General features: G+C 34.9%; 1 protein-coding gene across 1 annotated transcript; it reads left to right on the forward strand.

The window, feature by feature from the left end:
• Window positions 1–18,149, forward strand: LOC109077732 (lysosomal alpha-glucosidase-like). The gene is made up of 20 exons (XM_042734708.1): window positions 1–352; window positions 2,852–3,478; window positions 3,881–4,029; window positions 4,190–4,355; window positions 5,218–5,314; window positions 6,644–6,763; window positions 6,849–6,967; window positions 7,523–7,654; window positions 8,217–8,327; window positions 8,956–9,069; window positions 9,166–9,250; window positions 9,338–9,455; window positions 10,891–11,024; window positions 11,115–11,266; window positions 11,521–11,669; window positions 11,794–11,935; window positions 12,031–12,129; window positions 12,489–12,653; window positions 16,547–16,693; window positions 16,957–18,149. The coding sequence occupies exons 2-20, from the start codon at window positions 2,858–2,860 to the stop codon at window positions 17,017–17,019; spliced, it is 2,883 nt and encodes a 960-aa protein (XP_042590642.1). The 5' UTR covers window positions 1–352; window positions 2,852–2,857; the 3' UTR covers window positions 17,020–18,149.
• Window positions 18,150–20,792: the final 2,643 nt, after the last annotated feature.

Below are 20,792 nucleotides of genomic sequence, written 5' to 3' on the forward strand. Positions count from 1 at the left end.
TACAATTGAGAAGTACGTGACAAATTGGAAAAATGCAGATGCAACATTTGACAAGAAAATTATTTAAAACACATGGGAAAATGCAGAGGACATAGGGAGTTTTTTTGAGCGGTGACTTCTGAGTGAATCATTTTGAGCTCGTTCACTGTAATGATTCGTCTAAAGGAGCCGAATTGCAAAACGAATCAGATTCCAATTGCAACTGTAGAAAACACACAACAACACCAACTTCATAAGACATGAAACACCCGTGATATTTACTGGAGCGAAAACCAGAGGATTTTCACTGATGTACTGTAGTGTGTCAAACACTGAAACCGTTTAAAATCTGCATATACCAACCGCATAAAAAGTAAGTGCATTTAAATGTGCAGTTTTTCTCTTGTATGTGCTGCATGTGATGTTTCAAGTGAGCTCTGTCTTGCTCGTATAATGTGTAATAATAATATCACATAATGTGAGGTTGTTCTGTGTCATTGTATCGATGTGGCTGCAAAATATAAACCTCATAAATCTATCATTCATTTAAAATGCGTCAACCTGTCGATAAACGTTAGTTATATGCCTTTTAACGTAAAATAATAGATACACGTAGACCATAGTGCATTTCATGTAACGTTATTCATATACCGTGGCATTTTAATGTCACATTATCCAAAAAACAAACAAACAAACAAACATAGTATTGTTGTTATTGCATCTACATCTTTCAGGCAAGGTCACACTTTTGCCCATGATCAGTCTACAGTAACATACTGTCTGAAGGGTTGTGTCTGTTTTTAGAAAGTTTTAAAGCAGTGGAGAAGGTCGAAATGTTTTGTTGGACTTTGACATCTATCTTGTAAGAGTAGAGATATATACAGCCGGGGTCAAAATTTTACATACATTACAGACAGTATCTGCAAAATGTTAATTATTTTACCAAAATAAAAGCAAAATGCATGTTAATTTATATTTAATACTGACCTGAATAATATATTTCACATAAAAGATATACATATAGCTAGTCCACAAGAGAAAATAGTAGTTGAATTTATAAAAACGACTCTGGTCATTTTCAAATGGTCACTAATGCTCTAGAAGGAAACACGATGCATTAAGAGCCAGGGGTGTAAAATTTTAAATAGAATGAAGATGTTTACATGTTTCTTATTTTGCCTAAATATCAAATTCCCTTCAGAAGCTACAGAATATATACTTAAATGTTTCCCAGAAGACAAAATAAGTTAAATTTACCCAGATATTAAAATTCAGAATGTTTTAACCCCCAGGCTCTTAATGCATTGTGTTTTCTTTGATCCTTTAGTAGTAGTTATATATGAGTCCCTCAGTTGTCCTCGGTGTAAAAAGATTGATCTCAAAATCATACAGTCATTGTTGGAAAAGGTACAAATACATTAAAGATGCTGGAAAACCAAAGAATTTGTGGGACCTGAAGGATTTTTCTGAAGAACAGTGGGCAGTTTAACTGTTCAGGACAAACATGGTATTAATGAACAACTATTTATTAATTCAGCTATTATATTCTCTTGAGGACTATATGTTAACGTATTTTATGTGAATGAAATATCTTATTCAGGCCAGCACTAAATAAAAAATACCATGCATTTTGTATGATCCCTCTTATTTTGGTGAAATAATTAACATTTTGCAGATACTGCAAAGTGTTTATAAAATGTTGACCCCAACTGTAGCCTGTCTGTCAATCTAATGCTGAGCTGCTCCATGCAGTAACAGAACATTTGGGCTTCGTCTCAGAATTTGGGAGTTCCCTACAAAGAAAGCAATTCTGGACAACTGCACATTTGCAAATATAAGGAGAGCTGGATATTCCTGGGTAGTTTTCCCTCAAATGTTCTTGATTAAAAGACATGTTTTATGAATTCAAAAATAATAACTTTGTTTTTGAATGCTTGCTTTTTTTAATTTTGAAAAAAGAGAAAACATCACGAGTCTTTCAGCTGAAGAGGTACGGTATGATAATTGGTCTCATTTCCTCTCCAACAGGATTCTTTCTCCAATAGCCACCTGCCCACTTCCCTCCCTAGTACTTCCCTATATCTGCAGTTTTATGTATTTTAGAAAGTGTTCAACTCTGTGTGACATTTGTCACATGACTTTTAAGCTAGATCACCCCTGGATTTTAATTTTGGATGATGTTCACACAAAAAATCATTACTCCAGTCTTCAGTGTCACATGATGACCCTTCAGAAATCATTCTAATATGCTGATTGGCTTGTTGAAGACAGTTGTGCTGCTTTTTCCATTTTTGTGGAAAAAGTAAACAGTTTTTTTTTTTTTCTCAGGATTCTTTGAATAGAAAGCTAAAAGGAACAACATTTATTTGAAATAGATTTTTTTTTTTAAACATTTTAAATGTCTTCACTGCCACTTTTGATCAATTTAATGCATCCTTGAAAAATAAAAGTATAATTTTAATGAAAAACTTAGCCCATATGTATAATCAGTTGTTATTAGATATTTAATCTATTTAACTCTCAAACAAAGAGTTTCTCTTTAACAAGCTCTAATATTCAGTTACACTGTTAAATGTAATCTTGTATGAAGCAAATGTCAAAAGGATATATAACGCCCAGTTTCCCTTGTTGCATTTAAAATTATAGATTTAAATTAATTTAGACATCATTGTATAGAACTTAATAGAGACCAAGCTAATATGAAATACAATAAATTGCCAGTATAATTCAAGCAACAGTGCTTCTTCGAGAGGTATGAATTAGTTTGATTGCACAAACAAGTTATGCAATAACATTTAATTCTTAGGGTTAGAGGATGTTGTTGCCTTAGTAAACACTCTTAATTATCTTCTTTTTTCTTTATAACCTTTAGTTTGAAATGGTGTCGTACAAGAGACTCACCCCTGAGGAAGTTCATTTCTCAGGAGCCGCATTATTGGATCCTGATGAGTCGACGGACACGGATCTGAAGGAAGAACACCCAGAACTGCCCCTGCTGCCCCAGAGCCCTCGCTGCTCCATCACCATTGCCCTGCTGACCATTGGGGGACTTATTGTGGTTCTCTCTGGTGTCTGGCTGCTTGGAACTATATTTTGGTTACATAAGCCACCCTCCACAGAACCTCATAGACCCCCTCTTCCCGCTGTGGCTAGAAGCCCAAACGGGACGTGGCTGCAGCCGGAGTACTGCTCGCAGATTCCAGAAGCTTGGAGGTTTGACTGTTATCCAGAGAGAGGTGTGGTGGTGACAGAGGAGATGTGCCATGCTCGAAACTGCTGCTTCATACAGCACTCACAGGCTAAGACATCAGGACGGAATGGAGTGCCCTGGTGTTTCTACACACCTGACTATCCATCCTACGAGTTGGTGTCCATTGCTGACACTGAGATTGGGAAGGTGGGAAAACTGCTTCGGAACAAAAAAACGTATTATCCTAAAGACATAGATGAACTGCAGCTGGAGGTGCTGTATGAGGAGGACAACAGACTGCATGTGAAGGTGGGAGAACTTTTGGTCTTCCTGTTCCTGGCTGGTTATGCTCGCAATCTCTATTTATCAAGCAAAATGTTCTCAAAATATTATTTATTCATTACTGTTGACGTTGTAGTCCTAAATACTAATTTTTTTCTTTTAAAATAAATTTCAGTGGTAAAATTATCCGTTAGCATTTATTTCCATCACAGACCTCTAGAATTCAGTTAGAACTCAGACAGAAAATAATGATCAGGCACAGTATCTGTTGTTATTGAATATTTATAGAGTTAAATGAAATAATTGTAATTAATATTCATTTTTAATAATCTAAAATAACTTTCAATTAACATATATTGCAATATTGTGCAATATTATTACAATTTAAACGAACTATTTTCTATATTTGTATTCCTGTATCACGTACAGATAACAGACCCGGCTGAAAAGAGGTACGAGGTGCCTATAGATGTTCCTGTGGTTCAGAAAAGAGCATCATCAAACCCCTCTTACACTGTAGACTTCATCAAAGAACCCTTTGGGCTGATTGTCAAGAGAACACAAACAGGAACTGTACTGTAAGTACTGTTTATTTTCAACTAACATGAAAACACAGACCTGTTTAAAAAAAAAAAAAAAAAAAAAAGAATGATTTAGTTTCTTTTACCATTAGAAGTGATCACCAGTGAACTCTTTGTATCAGTATTGAGTTATTAATTTCTGTTCATGTGTCGTCAGGCTGAATACATCCATAGCTCCTCTCTTCTACGCGGATCAGTTTCTGCAGATGTCCACATCATTACCATCTCGTTTCATATATGGACTGGGTGAACATCGCTCCAACTTTCTGCATGACGTCCAGTGGAACACTCTCACCATGTGGGCTCGAGATGTCCCACCCATGGTAACTTTTGTCTTCTGACATAAGAATCTGTCAGTTCTGTTTCAAATCTACTAACAAGCCTTAAAGGAATAGTTAATCCAAAAAATAATTTTCTGAAAATGTGCTCATCCTCCGACCATCTAACATATGAGTGTTTGTTATTTAATTGGAACAAATATTGAGAAATTTAGCATTACATGACTTACCAATGTATCCTCTGTAGTGAATGGGTGCCGTCAGAATGAGAGTCCAAACAGCTGATAAAAACATCACAATAATCCACAAGTAATCCACATGGCTGCAGTCTATCAATTAACATCTTGTGAAGTGAAAAGATGATTCTTTGTAAGAAACAAAACAACAAAAAGATGATTTTAACTTCAAACCATCACTTCTGGCCAAAATACAAGTCCATAATCCATTATAATGCATCCTCCTGGGAAAAAGTCCATCCCCATTGCCCTCTCACATCAAAATCCAGCTACATAGTTGTTTAGAAATTATTTGGACTGTTTTTGCTTGTAAACGGTGCTTGGTCTGTGTATACTTTTTTTTTTTTTTTCACTGGAGGAAGCATATTCTATGTACATATTTGATTTGAAGTAGTAATGTTTTGTGTTGGGTTATATACAAACACGTAGACATTAATAGATGGACTGCAGTCGTGTGGATTGCTTGTGGATTATTTTAATGTTTTTGTCAGCTGTTTGAACTCTCATTCTGACGGCACCCATTTACAGCAGAGGATCCACTGATGACCGTATTACATTGTACATTATAACTTGACCCTTTTAAAAGCACTTCAAGCATCATTCCAGATTAATAAATGTTCCAGATCGAACTAACTAACTGTTCTGCGTTTCTTGATTGTCGGTTCTTTCAGGAGCTGACCAACCTCTATGGCGTCCATCCCTTTTATCTTTCCATGGAATCTGATGGAATGGCACATGGGTTTTTCATGCTCAACAGCAATGCAATGGGTAGGCTCACACATATTGCACACATGATTCTAAATTGACATTGAAGTGAATGTTAATTTCATAGTCTTCCAATGCAAACCATGTACCACTTCACAAGCCATGAATCTCAGTTTAAATAGTATAGACCTGCTTTGAATGAGCTAGGTTGCATGTTATTTTTGCACTGATCCTTGTGTGATTTGTTATGTTTATGATAAGCCTTGTATTTGATCATGATAATATACGCAATTATAAGATTAATATTTTGTGTTGTCAGGGACAATCATGTCTATGTTCATGCATGAGAAAAAGGAAAAAAGACAATCATATCAGCTTCCTACATGATACTTTGAACTATGTTAATTTGTAAACCTTCGACACACTATTTATCTAAATAACAATTTTTTTTTTTTTTTTTTTTTTTGGTTCTGAAATGCTCTGTGATTTGCCTGTGAATCTGTGTTGTTCCGGATAATATCAAGACGATATTTGTGTTTAAAATCAGCCATTTGTTCTGCAGAAATGCATGAAATGTTTGTGTTTAAAATACAGTCATTGGTTCTTCAGAAAATCATGAAAAGCAAATTGCACAAATCTTTTCTCCTCTTTTTTGACGTATATCCGAGTGGAACTGCTTCTCGAAAAAGAAAAATGTAGAGCAGAATTTTATACCTTGGGAATGGATCAGATTGTTGTATCGTTGTTGTTTGCTAATACCTTTGAGTTCATGTGAGTGACAGGTTGCTGGAGGGGAGGGACTGATGCCAAACACTTTTGCCGATGTGAACAATAGCAGACAAGGCATATCTTTGTTGTATTTGATTAAAATTAACGAGGGTACGTGAATTAAAAAATATAATGATGTGCACAGATTAATAATTTTTAGTAAACAATGTGATATTACATAAAAATAAGAAAAGTATTTTGATTTCATGGTGTCTTTAAACAAGAAAACTGAATAGAAGTACAAAACAAAACAGTATAGTGATCATAGTACCACATAGTTACACTGCTAAAAAGAAGAAGAGAAAAAAAAAAAAAAATACAGTTGTAAATAGAACGAAGATTGTTGGAGTACTTTTTAGAAGAACATACTATTTCAGTCTTTCTTCTTCTAAATTTGTTTATTTAATGTGTTACCTACCACTCTTTATATTTATTATTTTTTTTCAATGTACCATATGTGTAAATAATTCATGCATGGTACTTCATGGCATTACAGTGGTGCATGTCTGAGAAAATGCTATTAAAATGCTAAATGTGGTATTAAACAATTGTAATGCCTTCTCACGCTTTTGTAAATATATGCTGTCTGAACTTAGTAATAACTTGTGTAAATAATCTTTGTAGATGTGGCTCTGCAGCCTGCTCCTGCTCTCACCTGGCGTATGATTGGTGGGATCCTTGACTTTTACATTTTCCTAGGCCCGGATCCCAGCTCTGTGATTGCACAGTACTTGGATGTTGTAGGTCAGCAAGCATCATGAGCAGAATTTGATAAGTATTTTTGACATGAGGTTCATGAACTAATCATTGTATCTTTTCTTTTTCAAAGGGAGGCCTGCAATGCCCATCTACTGGGCTCTGGGCTATCATCTCTGCCGATGGGGCTACAAGTCAAGTGACAAAACCTGGAATGTTGTAAAAGAAATGCGTAATTATGGGATACCTCAGGTACTGTAGTTGTTAGATTGGTTGGAATTTTAACTCTTCTGCTGTAGCCCACCAGATTTATTCTTTCGGCAGACATCAAGAAAAATGACGAAATTATTTCAGCATGGAAAATAAAACAAAAAATTTATAACATTACAGTCTCTCTCCATCAGTATTGTTACTGTTAGCTAAAAATAAAGCTTAAATAAAATAATATATGATTTTTTAAAAAAATTGGAAATGTTTCCTTGGCTACTATCTGAAAAAAATAAAAAATAAAAAAAGTTGAAGCAATAAAAAAAACTAAAATAAAAATACATTAAAGCTATATACACACATATATGACATATGACAAAAGCACATACAATTATTAGAATTGAAGCTAAAATTAAAATGAAAAAATCTAATTAAAAATATACATACTGTAATAGTAAATAAATAGTAATATAAAACTGGTCTCTATCATAGATGCCAAAATTCTGCTTTTGTGATGAACCACAGAAAAACATTGACCTGACATTATGTTTGCACTAATTGCAATTTGTTCAAATTGTTTTCTCTCTCTCTATCTTTCAGGATGTTCAGTGGAATGACATTGACTACATGGATCATGCTTTAGATTTTACTTATGACACTACGAACTTTTCCAGCCTTCCTGACCTTGTGAAAGACCTTCATAGACATGATCAACACTACGTTATGATCCTGGTGGTCACACACTTTGTTTGACACAATTAAGAATGAATTTTTTGTGTTATTGATGTACTACTGTTGTTGTTATTCTTGTTGGTCTAATTGGTGTTGTTGGGTGGTTGATTTCTTAAATCCACTAATAATCTCCTTGACACCATTTGGTTGTCATTGCTCCAAAACTAAATTTAGTTTCACGCTCAAATGATAGCTCTTGCATCTTTTGTTAGAAGATGCCAGTTGGTTTAATATGTGATGACATTCATTCATGTTCAGTGTGGCCTAAATAATTTTTGGAGACTGTCAATAGATTTATTTAAAAATTAAAAATCAAAATGAGAGGAACTCCTGTGTTCTGTGGGTTTATAAAATATGCTTCTTCTGCAAAATATCCATTTGACACACTTCTTCTTTTGGCCCTCGTCTTTTTTGTGGCGCAGTAGAATCACACTGACAGTCATGAGGCCGATTTGGCAACTGAATGTTTCACATGACTGCAGTTGAAACCCTCACTAAAGCATTTGGATGTGTCACTGGATTTAGCTGAAGTGTGTTTGTCTCTTTTGCACTTCCTCATCAGGATCCCGGAATCAGTAACTCTCAGCCGTCTGGCTCCTACTGGCCATTTGATGAGGGGAAGAAGAGGGGCATCTTCATCAATGATTCGAATGGAGACATCCTTACTGGGAAGGTACAATTAAGACAGAAAAAAAAAAAAAAAAAAAAAAAAAAAAAATATATATATATATATATATATATATATATATATATATATATATATATATATATGTACATTTTTTTTTTTTTTTTTAAAGAATTATCTTATGCTTACCCAAGACTGCATTTTTATTTGATAAAAAATACAGTAATAGTAGTAATATTGTAAAATATTATTACAATTTTAAATTATTTGTATTTGAATATATTAAACACTGTAATTTATTTCTGTGATGGGAAACTGAATTTTCAGCATCATCATTCAGTGTCACATGATCCTTCAGAAATCATTCTAATATGATGATTTGATGCTCAAGAAATCTTAATAAACTTGTGTATTGCTGCAATAGATGTCAGTATGAAGTCAAAGTCTAGACAAAACTTAAACAGAAGCTTTGTTTATAATCAATTAATATTTAGTTCTTAGACATATTTAGTACTTGGTCAGTAAAATAAAAAAATAAAAAAACTCTTATTAGAAAAACTTAATCTAAATGTAAATGAAATATAAATATTATAATAATGAATATTATTATACATCTGTTATATGTGACTGAGGCTTGATTGCAAGTGTTTTTTTTTTTTCTTGTTTTTTTTCTTAGGTCTGGCCAGGACTCACAGCCTTTCCAGATTTCTCCAATCCAGACACACATGAATGGTGGTACCAGAATCTGAAGAGTTTCCATGAAAAAGTGCCTTTTGATGGCGTGTGGATTGTATGTTGTGCATTTGCATTGTTGCCTATTTGATGGTTATTATTTGCAGCTACCCAAGCATTGATCATGTGCTCTTCTTTATATCTCGTCCCCAAGGACATGAATGAACCATCTAATTTTTTTGATGGATCACTGAATGGCTGTCCTGAGAATGAACTGGAAAATCCTCCCTACACCCCAGGTATCAGTGTAGTAGCTATTATGTGGAGATCTACATTGTGCATGCTACGTTTATTCCAATGATGAGACATGGTATTGTCTGCTGTAGGGATTCTGGGTGGGACATTAAAGGCCAAGACTGTGTGCGCATCTGCACGTCAGAAAATCTCCACTCATTACAACATACACAGTCTGTATGGACTCATGGAAGCTAAGGCAACTGAAAGGTACGCTCAATCATAAAAAAATAATAATAATAAACACACGTTACTGTTCAAAAGTTTGGGGTCAGTATTTTTTAATATGTAATACTTAAAATTAATAATTTTATTCAGCAAGGATGCAAATATAAATCTATAAATCGATCAAAATTGACAAAGACATTTGTCTAGGGCTGTGGATTTAATGTGTTAAATTAATTAATTAGTTATGAAAAAATAATGCATTAAAAATGAATGCACTCTTCATTCAACGCACCTGTCCTAGACCTACAAAAAAGTAATTTAATGTTTCATACAGTTGATTGGCAGCACATTATTGTCTGTTTTAGATAAATTTTAATGAAAATATTACAGCTGTTTAAACTAATGGACTGAATGAAAGACCACCTACCGGCAGTTTAAACATTAATTCATAATTCTGTTAATAAAAAACAATTAAATGGATAGTTCACTAAAAATTTTTAATTCTTTCATCATTTACTCGACAACATGTTGTTTCAAATCTGTTTGACTTCTTTTATTCGGGACATAAGAGAAGATATTTTGAAGAATGTTGGGTACCAAAATGTTTTGGATTCCATTGGCTTCTATTGTATGTCCAAAATCTCAAATTATCTTCTTTCATGTTCCACAATTTGTGTTTGTAGCCATTGTAGCGTAAAGGTTTGTGTAATAAATTCTGTTGAATCAAGTAAAATATTTCCTTCGAAAGCTACTTTTTGCAATGTCTATTTGATATTTTTCTTATTTAACACAATCATGCCTTTAAATTTTATTTTGGGGGGTATTTTCTCAGCCAAATTTGATGTACGATTAATTTGCAATTAATTAATCGCCACATCGTGTAATTAATTAGTTAAAAAAAATTATATTTCAAATTGCTGTTCTGTTTCTATTGCTGTTCTTTTACATTTTTTGATCATCAAAGAATTATACAAAAAAATTTTATCACCGTTGCCACAAAAATATTAAGCAGCAAAACTGTTTTCAACATTGGTAATAAGAAAAGTTTCTTGAGCATTAAATCAGAACATTAAAATGATTTCTGAATGCTAAAGAATTCAACTTGTCCATCACAGGAAAAAACTGTTTTAGAGAATAGTAAAACTGAAAACAGTTACTTTAAATTGTAAAAATATTTTACAATATTACTGTTTTTCTGTATTTGATCAAAATGCATTAGACTTCTTTCAAAAACATTTTACAGACCTGAAACTTTTAAACAGTAATGGACATATATATCTCTTTTTCAAGTATCATCTATTTTAAAGAAAGACAACATAAGCACACTTTTCAAGCAAAACATTTCAAAACAATTTTAAGTTTAGTATGTTTTAAATGGTAAAAAAATATATAATTTTCAAAGTAATTAAAAAAAAAAGTATTTAAAAAATTTCTGGTTATCAAACGTTAGAGGATCACGTCCATCTGTCTCTCTCAGTGCTTTGAGGAAGATCACAGATAAGCGTCCCTTCGTCATTTCCCGCTCTACGTTTCCCAGTCAGGGCAAGTATTCAGGCCACTGGCTTGGAGACAACAGGAGCCAATGGAAAGACCTGGCCACATCCATACCAGGTATAAACACACACACCTGTGCTCTGCTGTAGTCCCATAGATTTTTGTATTTACTACAGCTGCACTAACTACTTTCTTCCTCTTTCCCAGGTATGCTGACATTTAACATCCTGGGCATTCCTCTTATTGGGGCAGACATCTGTGGCTTTGGAGGCAGCACTACAGAAGAACTGTGTGTCCGATGGACCCAGCTTGGAGCTTTCTACCCTTTTTCAAGAAATCACAACTCCATAGATGAACAGGTGAACTTTCTTCCATCTGTCCTAAACACTCTAACTACAGCTGGTCAGTAATATTTTTTCTAGCTCTTAATGCTGAAATATGTGCTGCTTTAGAGCCTCTCCATTTTTTTCTTTATTTATTTTATTTGATTATTATCCCATCTGTCAGTTGTTTTGGTAGTACAATATTATGTTTTTATAATGTTTCTTTTTTTGTGTGTGTGTGTGTTTCAAAGACACTTTTCTGGATTAACAGTTTTGTCATTTCACAACAGGACCAGGAACCAACTGCATTTAGTCCTGCAGCTCGAATAGCAATGAAAGAAGTCATCCTCCTGCGTTATTCCCTGTTCCCACATCTCTACACACTCTTCCATCATGCACACATCAGTGGACAGACAGTCGCCACACCACTGCTCTTCCAGTAAGATAATTTAATTTTAAAAGGAATCATTTACTCCCGACCTTGAATACATTAACTTGTACACACACACACAGACACACACATACATATATACACAAAAATCACTTTTTGTGCTGTGTTTCAGGTTCCCAAATGATGAGAAGACATACGGGATAGATAAACAGTTCCTATGGGGAAAGAGTTTGCTGGTCACACCGGTTTTGGAGGCAGGGCAAGATCATGTTGTAGGATATTTCCCTAAAGGTCTCTGGTATGATTTCCACACCGTAAGTCACATCTCTCTGGAAACCCTCTTAGAAATTCACAATTCTCTTACTTTGGAGTTTCATACAATATTCATATTCATTTGTGTCACATACAGGGTGACTCATTGGTAAGCAGTGGAGAAGAAATCAATCTTCAGGCTCCAATAGACAAAATCAACCTACATCTCAGAGAGGGTTCCATCATACCTACACAGGTGACAGAGACGGAGCACATTATATACATGCTCATACATTATGTACATTAATGCATAAATTCTTAAACTAATGATATATAAGTAATTTCTGTATCAATTTATATATATATATACACACACACACACACACACAATAATAGTTTTGTGAGCTCTGGTGAAGAAGAACATTTTCAGCAAATAATATACACATACACTGTAAGTAAAATATATTTATACTATAATGTAATGATAGATCTCTAATTATAATGGCAGACTTTGTTATTTAGATGACTAACTTTTTGGTAACATTTGCACATATGCAAATCCGTCTGATCACTTCTATCTGTTTCCTTGTTTATTTGAATTTGTTTGTGTTTCAGAGACCTAACACCACCCTGTGGGTGAGCAGCGGTCAGCCCCTTAATCTGATTGTGAGTCTGAGTGAGGACGGCCTGGCCAAGGGTGATTTGTATTGGGATGATGGAGAGACCATTGACACTTATGAGAAAGATCAATATGCTTACATCTATTTCACAGTAGAACAGGTACAGAAAATGCACAATACATGTTTACTGCACTAAACCAGCATGCTTTAGTTTTCAAAGCGGACATCAGATGCTCATTTTCCACAATTCTTTAGGGTCTTCATGAAATGTCTGTAACATATTTTGGTTAAAATTCCTCAATGGTCGGGTCGTGTTGCCTTGTCAAAAACAGCTGTGATCTAGGCATGGGCCGATTATAGGGCTGGGAAAATAAATTGATGCATCGCGAATCAAGAAATTATTCAGCATCGATTCTGAGATTTTCCGAATGCATCGCGATACTTTCTTGAATCGATTCTGAGCTTAGTTTTCAACATCAGGTGGCACTGCATGCTTTAGAAACGGCCATACTCAGGTTGTTTCCAAATCCTTACACACACTTGAAACTTGAAAAATAATTTTTATTTTTAGAATTGGATGAGGCTGATTAGAATTGTGTTGGTGTTGGGCTGTGGTTTGCATTAATCTTGCGTCAAAAAAGCATTCTAAGCTGAGGTGAAATGACATGACTCAAGCCGGACTCAGCTACGCTCTTTAGCACTCTTCTTCATGAGCATTTGAGTGTGCAGATAAAAACTAGATTAGAGCAGGGGTTCCCAAACTTTTAAGCCCGCGACCCCCATGATAAATGCGCTGCTGCCGCGCGACCCAACCCCCCCCACCCCAACAACCCCTTTTTTTGGAGCCTCCAAACACCTTTAACTTTAGCAAACAGCGGGGATACGTTGTGTTTGCTCATGTACGTACGTAACTTGATTGTGATTGACGCTGACGTAATCTTCGTAATGTCTGGGACAAAATTACAAATTGAATTAAAAAAAAAATATATATATATATATATATATATATATATTATATTTTTTTATTTGAATCAGACTTTTTTCTGCAAAACACCATTTAACTGAAATTGAATTAACCCTTTCACACGTAAGTTTAAAATATTCTGGCTGACCCCCCCCAGCGTGAGTTTTTCAAGGCGATCGTTATTTAGATGTGTCACTTTATGGTGTCCATGGTGACGCGTCATTGCTTGTCACGTGACACTGATACCGCAGAAACAACAGAGCTGAATGAATGATGATCTGCTTTTATGTCATTTTCCTTTCCTTTTTTATTCAAAATATTCACAAATTTGTTAGATATGGCATGAAATAGCTGATTATTCCGATTGTCAAATATATGCAAGTGGAAGGTTTTGTTGGGAAGTGTACCTTTATAACGATCGCGTTAGTTGAGCTGTATGCGCGATGGGCGCCGCCATCTTAGTTTGTGCCGCAGACGCAGTTCAGAGAATCGGATCTGTTGGATTTACAACGCGTGAATTCATCCACTTCTCCCCGAAATACATAAAAGTAAGTGGATGGTGAACTGGGAGAATAATAGAGTAAACTTTAAAGTTACTTACACAATGTGTATCTGATATGCATAAAACGTGTCTAATTATAATGGAAGGATTATTTTTTGCCTCGTCCTTTGACATCAGTGTGTATTTTACAAACTCTAAATGTATTGTTTTTTTTTTAGTACTTATATGTCTGAAACCTAAAATAGACATTATGTGGTTGAAAACACTGAAAAGTTGTGATGACAGCTCTGAGCGCGCCTGTCTCTGGCTCAGCGCCAGCCAACCGCGCGAGAGCACATTTGAATTTCACGTCATGCACTGACCGGTGTGATCGTACACTCCAGGGACCAGCCTAGACTGATCATACCGGTGTGATCGTACGTGCGAAAGGGTTTAAATTAATTGCAACAAAAATATATAGGGCCTATATATTTTTTCCACTTTTTTTATAGAAATCATCTCACGACCCCTGCGCCGGGGTCCCCCACTTTGGGAACCACTGGATTAGAGCACCATCTGCTGTTAAAATCAAAGCTCAGAATCGATTCCAGAGGTATCGGGATGAATTCTGAAAATCTGAGAATCGATTCTGTATCGTATTATCATCCCAGCCCTAGCCGATTACCGGTTTCAAGATATACCGTGATTTGAAATTTTCACGGTTTCAAAACCACTAATATTTTCATTATACCGTTGCTGCGGTATGCACTGTTTTCCATGTCTCCTCAGTGACTGAAAGAGTAGGAACCCCTCAGGCTGAGTGCAGTGTAGAGAGTAACACTGGCCCTTCCTCCTCCTGTTGGTGCGAGCGAGCGAGCAGTCAGTCACGTTTGTGTAGGATGGCCGAACTTAAGGCCCGGATACACTTCACATTCAGCATTCCTTTCCATCTCGCACACAGCCGCGCCCGCACAGCTTTCAAAAGTATACTCAACTGTAGATTAGCGTGGATGGATGAGCTCACATACGCAGTACCGTGGGGTGCGCAGCTGTCCGCGAGCCCTCTTGATGACGAAAATAACGTAATGCCGATGATGCGCGGTTGACCGAAATATACTTTGGCCTTTACGCGATCGGCAACTGGACGTTTTTTGTCTTATTGAAACTCTCTGTTCTGAACTTGCACAAACTGAGTTGCAATGCAATCATTTTCCAAAATGTAATTTATGTGAAAATATGAAGTCTGTTAATGCCCATTAACACAGGCCAGAGACGCTGAAGACAGACGCACAGAGAAAAATATTGTAGCAGGCAGATCACTCACTGTTCATTATGCTCTAACTATTGGAAGAAAATCCTCAATATTGATTTGGGGGTTTATATGAATGTGTTTCTGAGGGGAGCTGAATGTCTTCTGAAAAGTTTACGTAGTATAATTTCACAAAGCTTGACAGAACATTCTGTTTTTGTTTCAAATTGGGTTATTATTAAATCAAATTATGTCTTTGATTATTATTATAAAACTAAATGATATGAAATGATATAAATGATATCTATATGAACTATATAACTAAAATTAAATAACTGTAATTACAGATTTAGGTTAAATAAAGATGTCTTTCTTTTTCTTTTTAGGAAACCAATCAAAGAAAAAAAATGAACTAATTCTACTGTTTCTAATATTCTGTATGTTTCTCAAAACCAAAATAAATTGTGTCCAACGGGAATATTATTTTTTTTTTTTTACCCAGTCATTTAAAAATAACATATTTCAGATCTGTAACAACAATACCGTGAAACCCGTGATATTTTTGCTTAAGGTTATCATACCATCAAAATCTCATACCGGCCCATGCCTACTGTGATCACAGTGATCCATTTCGGTGCATGTCTCTTTAAATGATAATGAGCTGCTGCTCACCCCATCCCTCTCTTTTGTTTTTTGTGTATTCGGTGGTGCGTTACCATCAAAAATAAAACTAATCCTCTGCATCCTCAGTGGCTCTGGTGTCGGGAGAAAATGAAGACTCTTGTGTTAATTTTTACATTCAACTACAGAACACCTGCATTGCTTACGAGACATTGGCGGAGAAAATGGCGGACAGTGTACAATAGGCTGAGGGCAGAAATATGCTAATAAGGGACAGTCCATCAGTTGTGCGCAGGGTCTGAGCAGTATGACATCATCATGCACTGAAAATGAAAACCACTTGATAATAGAGACTGTTTAGGTTTTTGGGGGATTAAAAAATAAGGAGTAAATGGATTTTTATCATTATAGCGTGGTTGTGTCCACATACTGCTAAGACACATTTACATGCAAACACCATGTAAAAGTAAATTTTGCATCTGATGTCCCCTTTAAAAGCATTCATTTGATCCTTATACTATTGGCATGGTGTTATAAAAGGATATTTACGTCACCTCTGTTAAATCTTTTAATTAATTATTCAGTTTATACCCAATTTTATTAAATGCATCACTTGCTTATTCTTAAATCTTTCTCTAAATGATCATGATGTCAACTACTTTGCATAATTTGCATTAGTTATTACCCTGCCAGATATCAGGGATGATGATTATAATCTTCTTTATTTATGATCTCCAGAATACGATGACATCAGAGGTGCTGCATAATCATGAAGAGGCTGCTTACATCACAGTGGAGACCGTTTCCTTTTATGGGGTGAAGGTGGAGCCAGAAAACGTAACCGTGAATTCACAAGAGGCAGCGTTCACTTACCGTGACAATCAGGTAATATACTTTAATATTGTTTTAGGAGTGATGATTTTGTACATTTTGTTATCAGGTGAATTTTGAACTGTTCCCAGTAAGTTAGAAAGGATAAACATATTCATTCGCAGTCCTCTGATACAAGCTTTCAGTTAACAGTGGTATCAATCATGATTTTTTTTTAAATAAAAATAAAAATAAATAGCTAAATACAGTAATGCAAGTACAAAAAATACTTAAATTCATGCAAAATTAAATATTTTTATTGTCTTATGCCCGTCTAGGTGCTGACAGTAACAGACTTGGGTCTGAACCTCAGTCGTAACTTCACAATCAATTGGATGTAAATGTGAAAGTCATTACCGCTATTTCAAAATTGTAAGTTGCTGCAGAAATCATGACCGTAACATCTCAAATGACTTTATCTCAGTACTTGGACAATGGTGGTTCTGGTTCCAAACTGAAATCAAATATACACCAGAAAGGATATGACAGATTATTGATTGTATGTTGAATGTTTGTATTATTGACCCAGTGATGGTCAGTTGCACTCAGAGGGAGCAAAACCGAAGGGAAGAATTGTGTTTTTTGATTAAATTTATTTGTTTGATCTGTTATTGGGTATATATATACCTCTGCTGTTATATTACTGCCTGTTATTGCTGATATTGTTTCTAGAGCAGAAAGATTCTTCTGACACTCTTTTAAACCTTTTAGTGGTGAAAAAAGCTTCTCATCTTAAATGTCACACACATTTTTGTAGTGATGCAGTGAACCATCAGATCCTGCTGAACTCATAACCTTTCAGATTCTTCCAAATTAAGTTGATCATTATTATTTTGATTTGCATAAGCGTATATATATATTGTTTACTAGCGTGTTTGCACAGTTCAGGACATTCTGATGCTGCAGGAATGCATGTTTGAGCTTTCCATGTACTGACAGACTTGTAATTTACATGATCCAATATGTTCAGCCAATCCAAATGTGATAGAAATAGTTTTTGTTCTCATGAATGATTTGTTTTATCGTCCAAAGTGAGTAATTCTAAAAATGTATAACCATGAAAATATTACGGAAGTAAATCACTGTACAGTATTCATTATGGCTTAAATTATGGCATAATTGTGCAGTATTTTGTAATCTACTACCATATGCTGTCGATATTAACATTTATAACAACATTGTGCCTTACAGTTCATCAAAGCTGTGATTCAACATTCAGTGGCTTTACTGTGAATGTATAAAACCCTCCATTCAAAACACTGGGCTTCTTTACAACTTATTAAATGTATAATAATTGATGTATAATAACCTCAAATGTAAAGATTTGTGCGCCTGAAACTGAATCTAAATAATAGATCTACGACAGTACAAGGCAGTTTAAGGCTTCTTTCCTTTAAATGACCCTGAACAAACTGCTGTACAGCATTTTACAAGAGTAACAGGGTAGCGTGCAATAAAGATTTGAAGTGTTTATCTTTTTTCTTGTGTTTTTCTTTTGACTTAAGGCTGTGACATGCAAACTAGCAATCACTTAGAAACGGCATAGAAAACACCAAGAATACCCTAGCAACTGCATAGCAACATGCTAAAACAACTCTGAACACCTTGGCAAACGTATAAGCAAAAGGTCATTTGTGTTTCTTTCATTTTCCTCCACTGGTGCTAGTGTCTTGTTTCCAGGAAAAGAATATCTTTAACACTGAATTTACTGAGTGTGGTGTGCAAAAAAAGGATCTTTATACCTCAAATCTAACAAATCTGATTATTTTATGTCTCACAGTCTGAGCTATAGTTCTGATGTGGCCAGGTTATTGCTACATGAAACTGGATTAAGAGGCACTTCCTTCACTTTCTTATAGAAAATGTCTTTCTTTAGCTTAGTGAATGCAGTGACCTGATGCATGTCTGACACTGTTGTTTTAAGCTAAATGTGTTTCTGTCTTTAAAAACATTTAATAAACCTGTTCTTGTTGTTTTAAGAAGCACTGTTATAAAACCTGTGCTGATAGTCATGCGGCTTCCTCTGGGAGTGTATCTACACGTCTGAACCTCTGAAAGATGAAGCTTTCATCTCACACTGACACAAGACCTGTTTGAAGATCAAAGCCAGACTTGTGCTTCTGCATCCAGCATGATATGACAGCAAGCTGAAAGCCATATTTCTGTACGGGCCTATGCAGGCAGAAAGAAATGAAGAAGAAAAATAAAAAGAGACGGGCAAAGATGGAATTAAGTATGGAAATTCATGTTGGAAACAGTTGTGCTGCTTTAAAAATTTTAAACCTTTATTTTATTTTATTTTATTTTATTTTATTTTATTTTATTTTATTTTATTTTTAAACCTTTATTTTATTTTATTTTATTTTATTTTATTTTAAATCTTACTGATCCCAAACAGTAGTATATCTGTAAATCTGATAGTTGCAGTTACAATTATATATTACTGGGAAAATATAAAAAAAAATTAAATTAGGTGCTAAATAGTCAAATGTTATCTAAAAATGACAAAATACCAAAAAGTACCAAGTTGCATTATAAGGTCCAGCAATTATACTTGTTTTTGAAGTCTCTGTTTTATGACTCCAAAAACCTAATTTCAATAAAATCAGCTCTGATGGCATAAAGTATTCATAAAGTAAGTTTTCTCTTGAAAGGAACCAAACCTATTAAATGCATTAATAATAAACTTGATGAAAAACACTGTGTACAGTGTGGAATAGAAAGAAAAAAAATTAACTCAACCTCTGGGATATTGCATAATTTACTTCACATCCGCTGCTATTTAGATGCAGTGTAGCTCCAGCTATGTATAAATTATTATTATTATATTTTTTTTTTTTATCTCACAATAAAATAATGTTTATTTTGGCTGTAAAAACATAATGACTTTCATATTAGCCTAGAAGAAAACAATAACACAATATCACATACTCCCTCGCATTCTCTGTGCATATTAAGGGCTTCAGAGATAACAGCTTCCAGATGTTCCACATTCTCAATCTGGCATTGCCTTGCCTTTTGTCTAGTTGCCAAAGAAGAGACATTATACCACAAATGGTTGTCTTTAAGTCAGTTTGTCAGTCTGTCACCATGTTTAGGTAACTCACAGGGTTTTGGGGAAGCAGAAATATTGTCACACACAAATACATTCAGTTCGTAAGAAATGGCTTAGTCACACCACATGCTCTTGTAATGAGTTAAATCTCTTGGCGAGCAATCTCAGCATTTCCAAACTTAATTAATTTATTGTTTCTTCTTAATGTGCCAATTAAGAAAAAAAGTATGTGTGGTCTGCTACAAGCTATTAATAAGGAATAAGGAACCAACTGTTTTTTATTATTTTAATTTTTTTATATAAATACTAAGGACCACAATGGAAATAAGCCTATGGCTTTTTGTGTGTGTGTGCTTGTGAGTGTGTGTATTATCCTTGACAATTTTGAAACGTGTACTAATTAGTCTGTATGGGCTTGTTTGTATTATGTTTAAAATTTTGTCAAACAAACCAGACCACATTTTTATAAATTCTAGAACATAATGTGGCAATAGATTTAATTACTTCACAAACAAATACTGTACAATGGTATTACCATAGCTTTTGGTGTTCTGTGATACAGTTCCCCATGTAGCCTAGCTTTTAGTATGCCACTTTCAACTAGTTAACCTCGGTTTATTCTAAACCTGAATCCGTAGCTGGTTATCTTGCTTAATTCACGTTTCACCGGTTTACATAACTTTATCATTCCGTATCATCATATATTGCTGACTGTACTATCAAGACATTCTTTAATGGACTGCTCGACTCGGCTTCTTGGCTCCAATTCATATGTTCTCCGTCATCATTTGTCATTTTCCCCCTCAAACACGCCGTGTTTCCATTACTGCTCAAATCATGTGAATATTAATCACGAGGCGCATTGTGTATCAAGGTACCACGGTGTTACTGTACATTTAACTGTCCATGTTTATTGTCACCTACCTAAGATCAGGTCTGTTATTGACATCTATTGGTCATATAAAGAATGACAACTAGTGCTTCAGATAACCAAGTCCTCTCCAAACGTTTAACACATTCTGTGGGCTATAGCCTATTCATACATATTCTATATTGTTT

This window comes from Cyprinus carpio, chromosome A1 (assembly GCF_018340385.1).
Source record: "Cyprinus carpio isolate SPL01 chromosome A1, ASM1834038v1, whole genome shotgun sequence".
Lineage (NCBI taxonomy): Eukaryota > Metazoa > Chordata > Actinopteri > Cypriniformes > Cyprinidae > Cyprinus > Cyprinus carpio.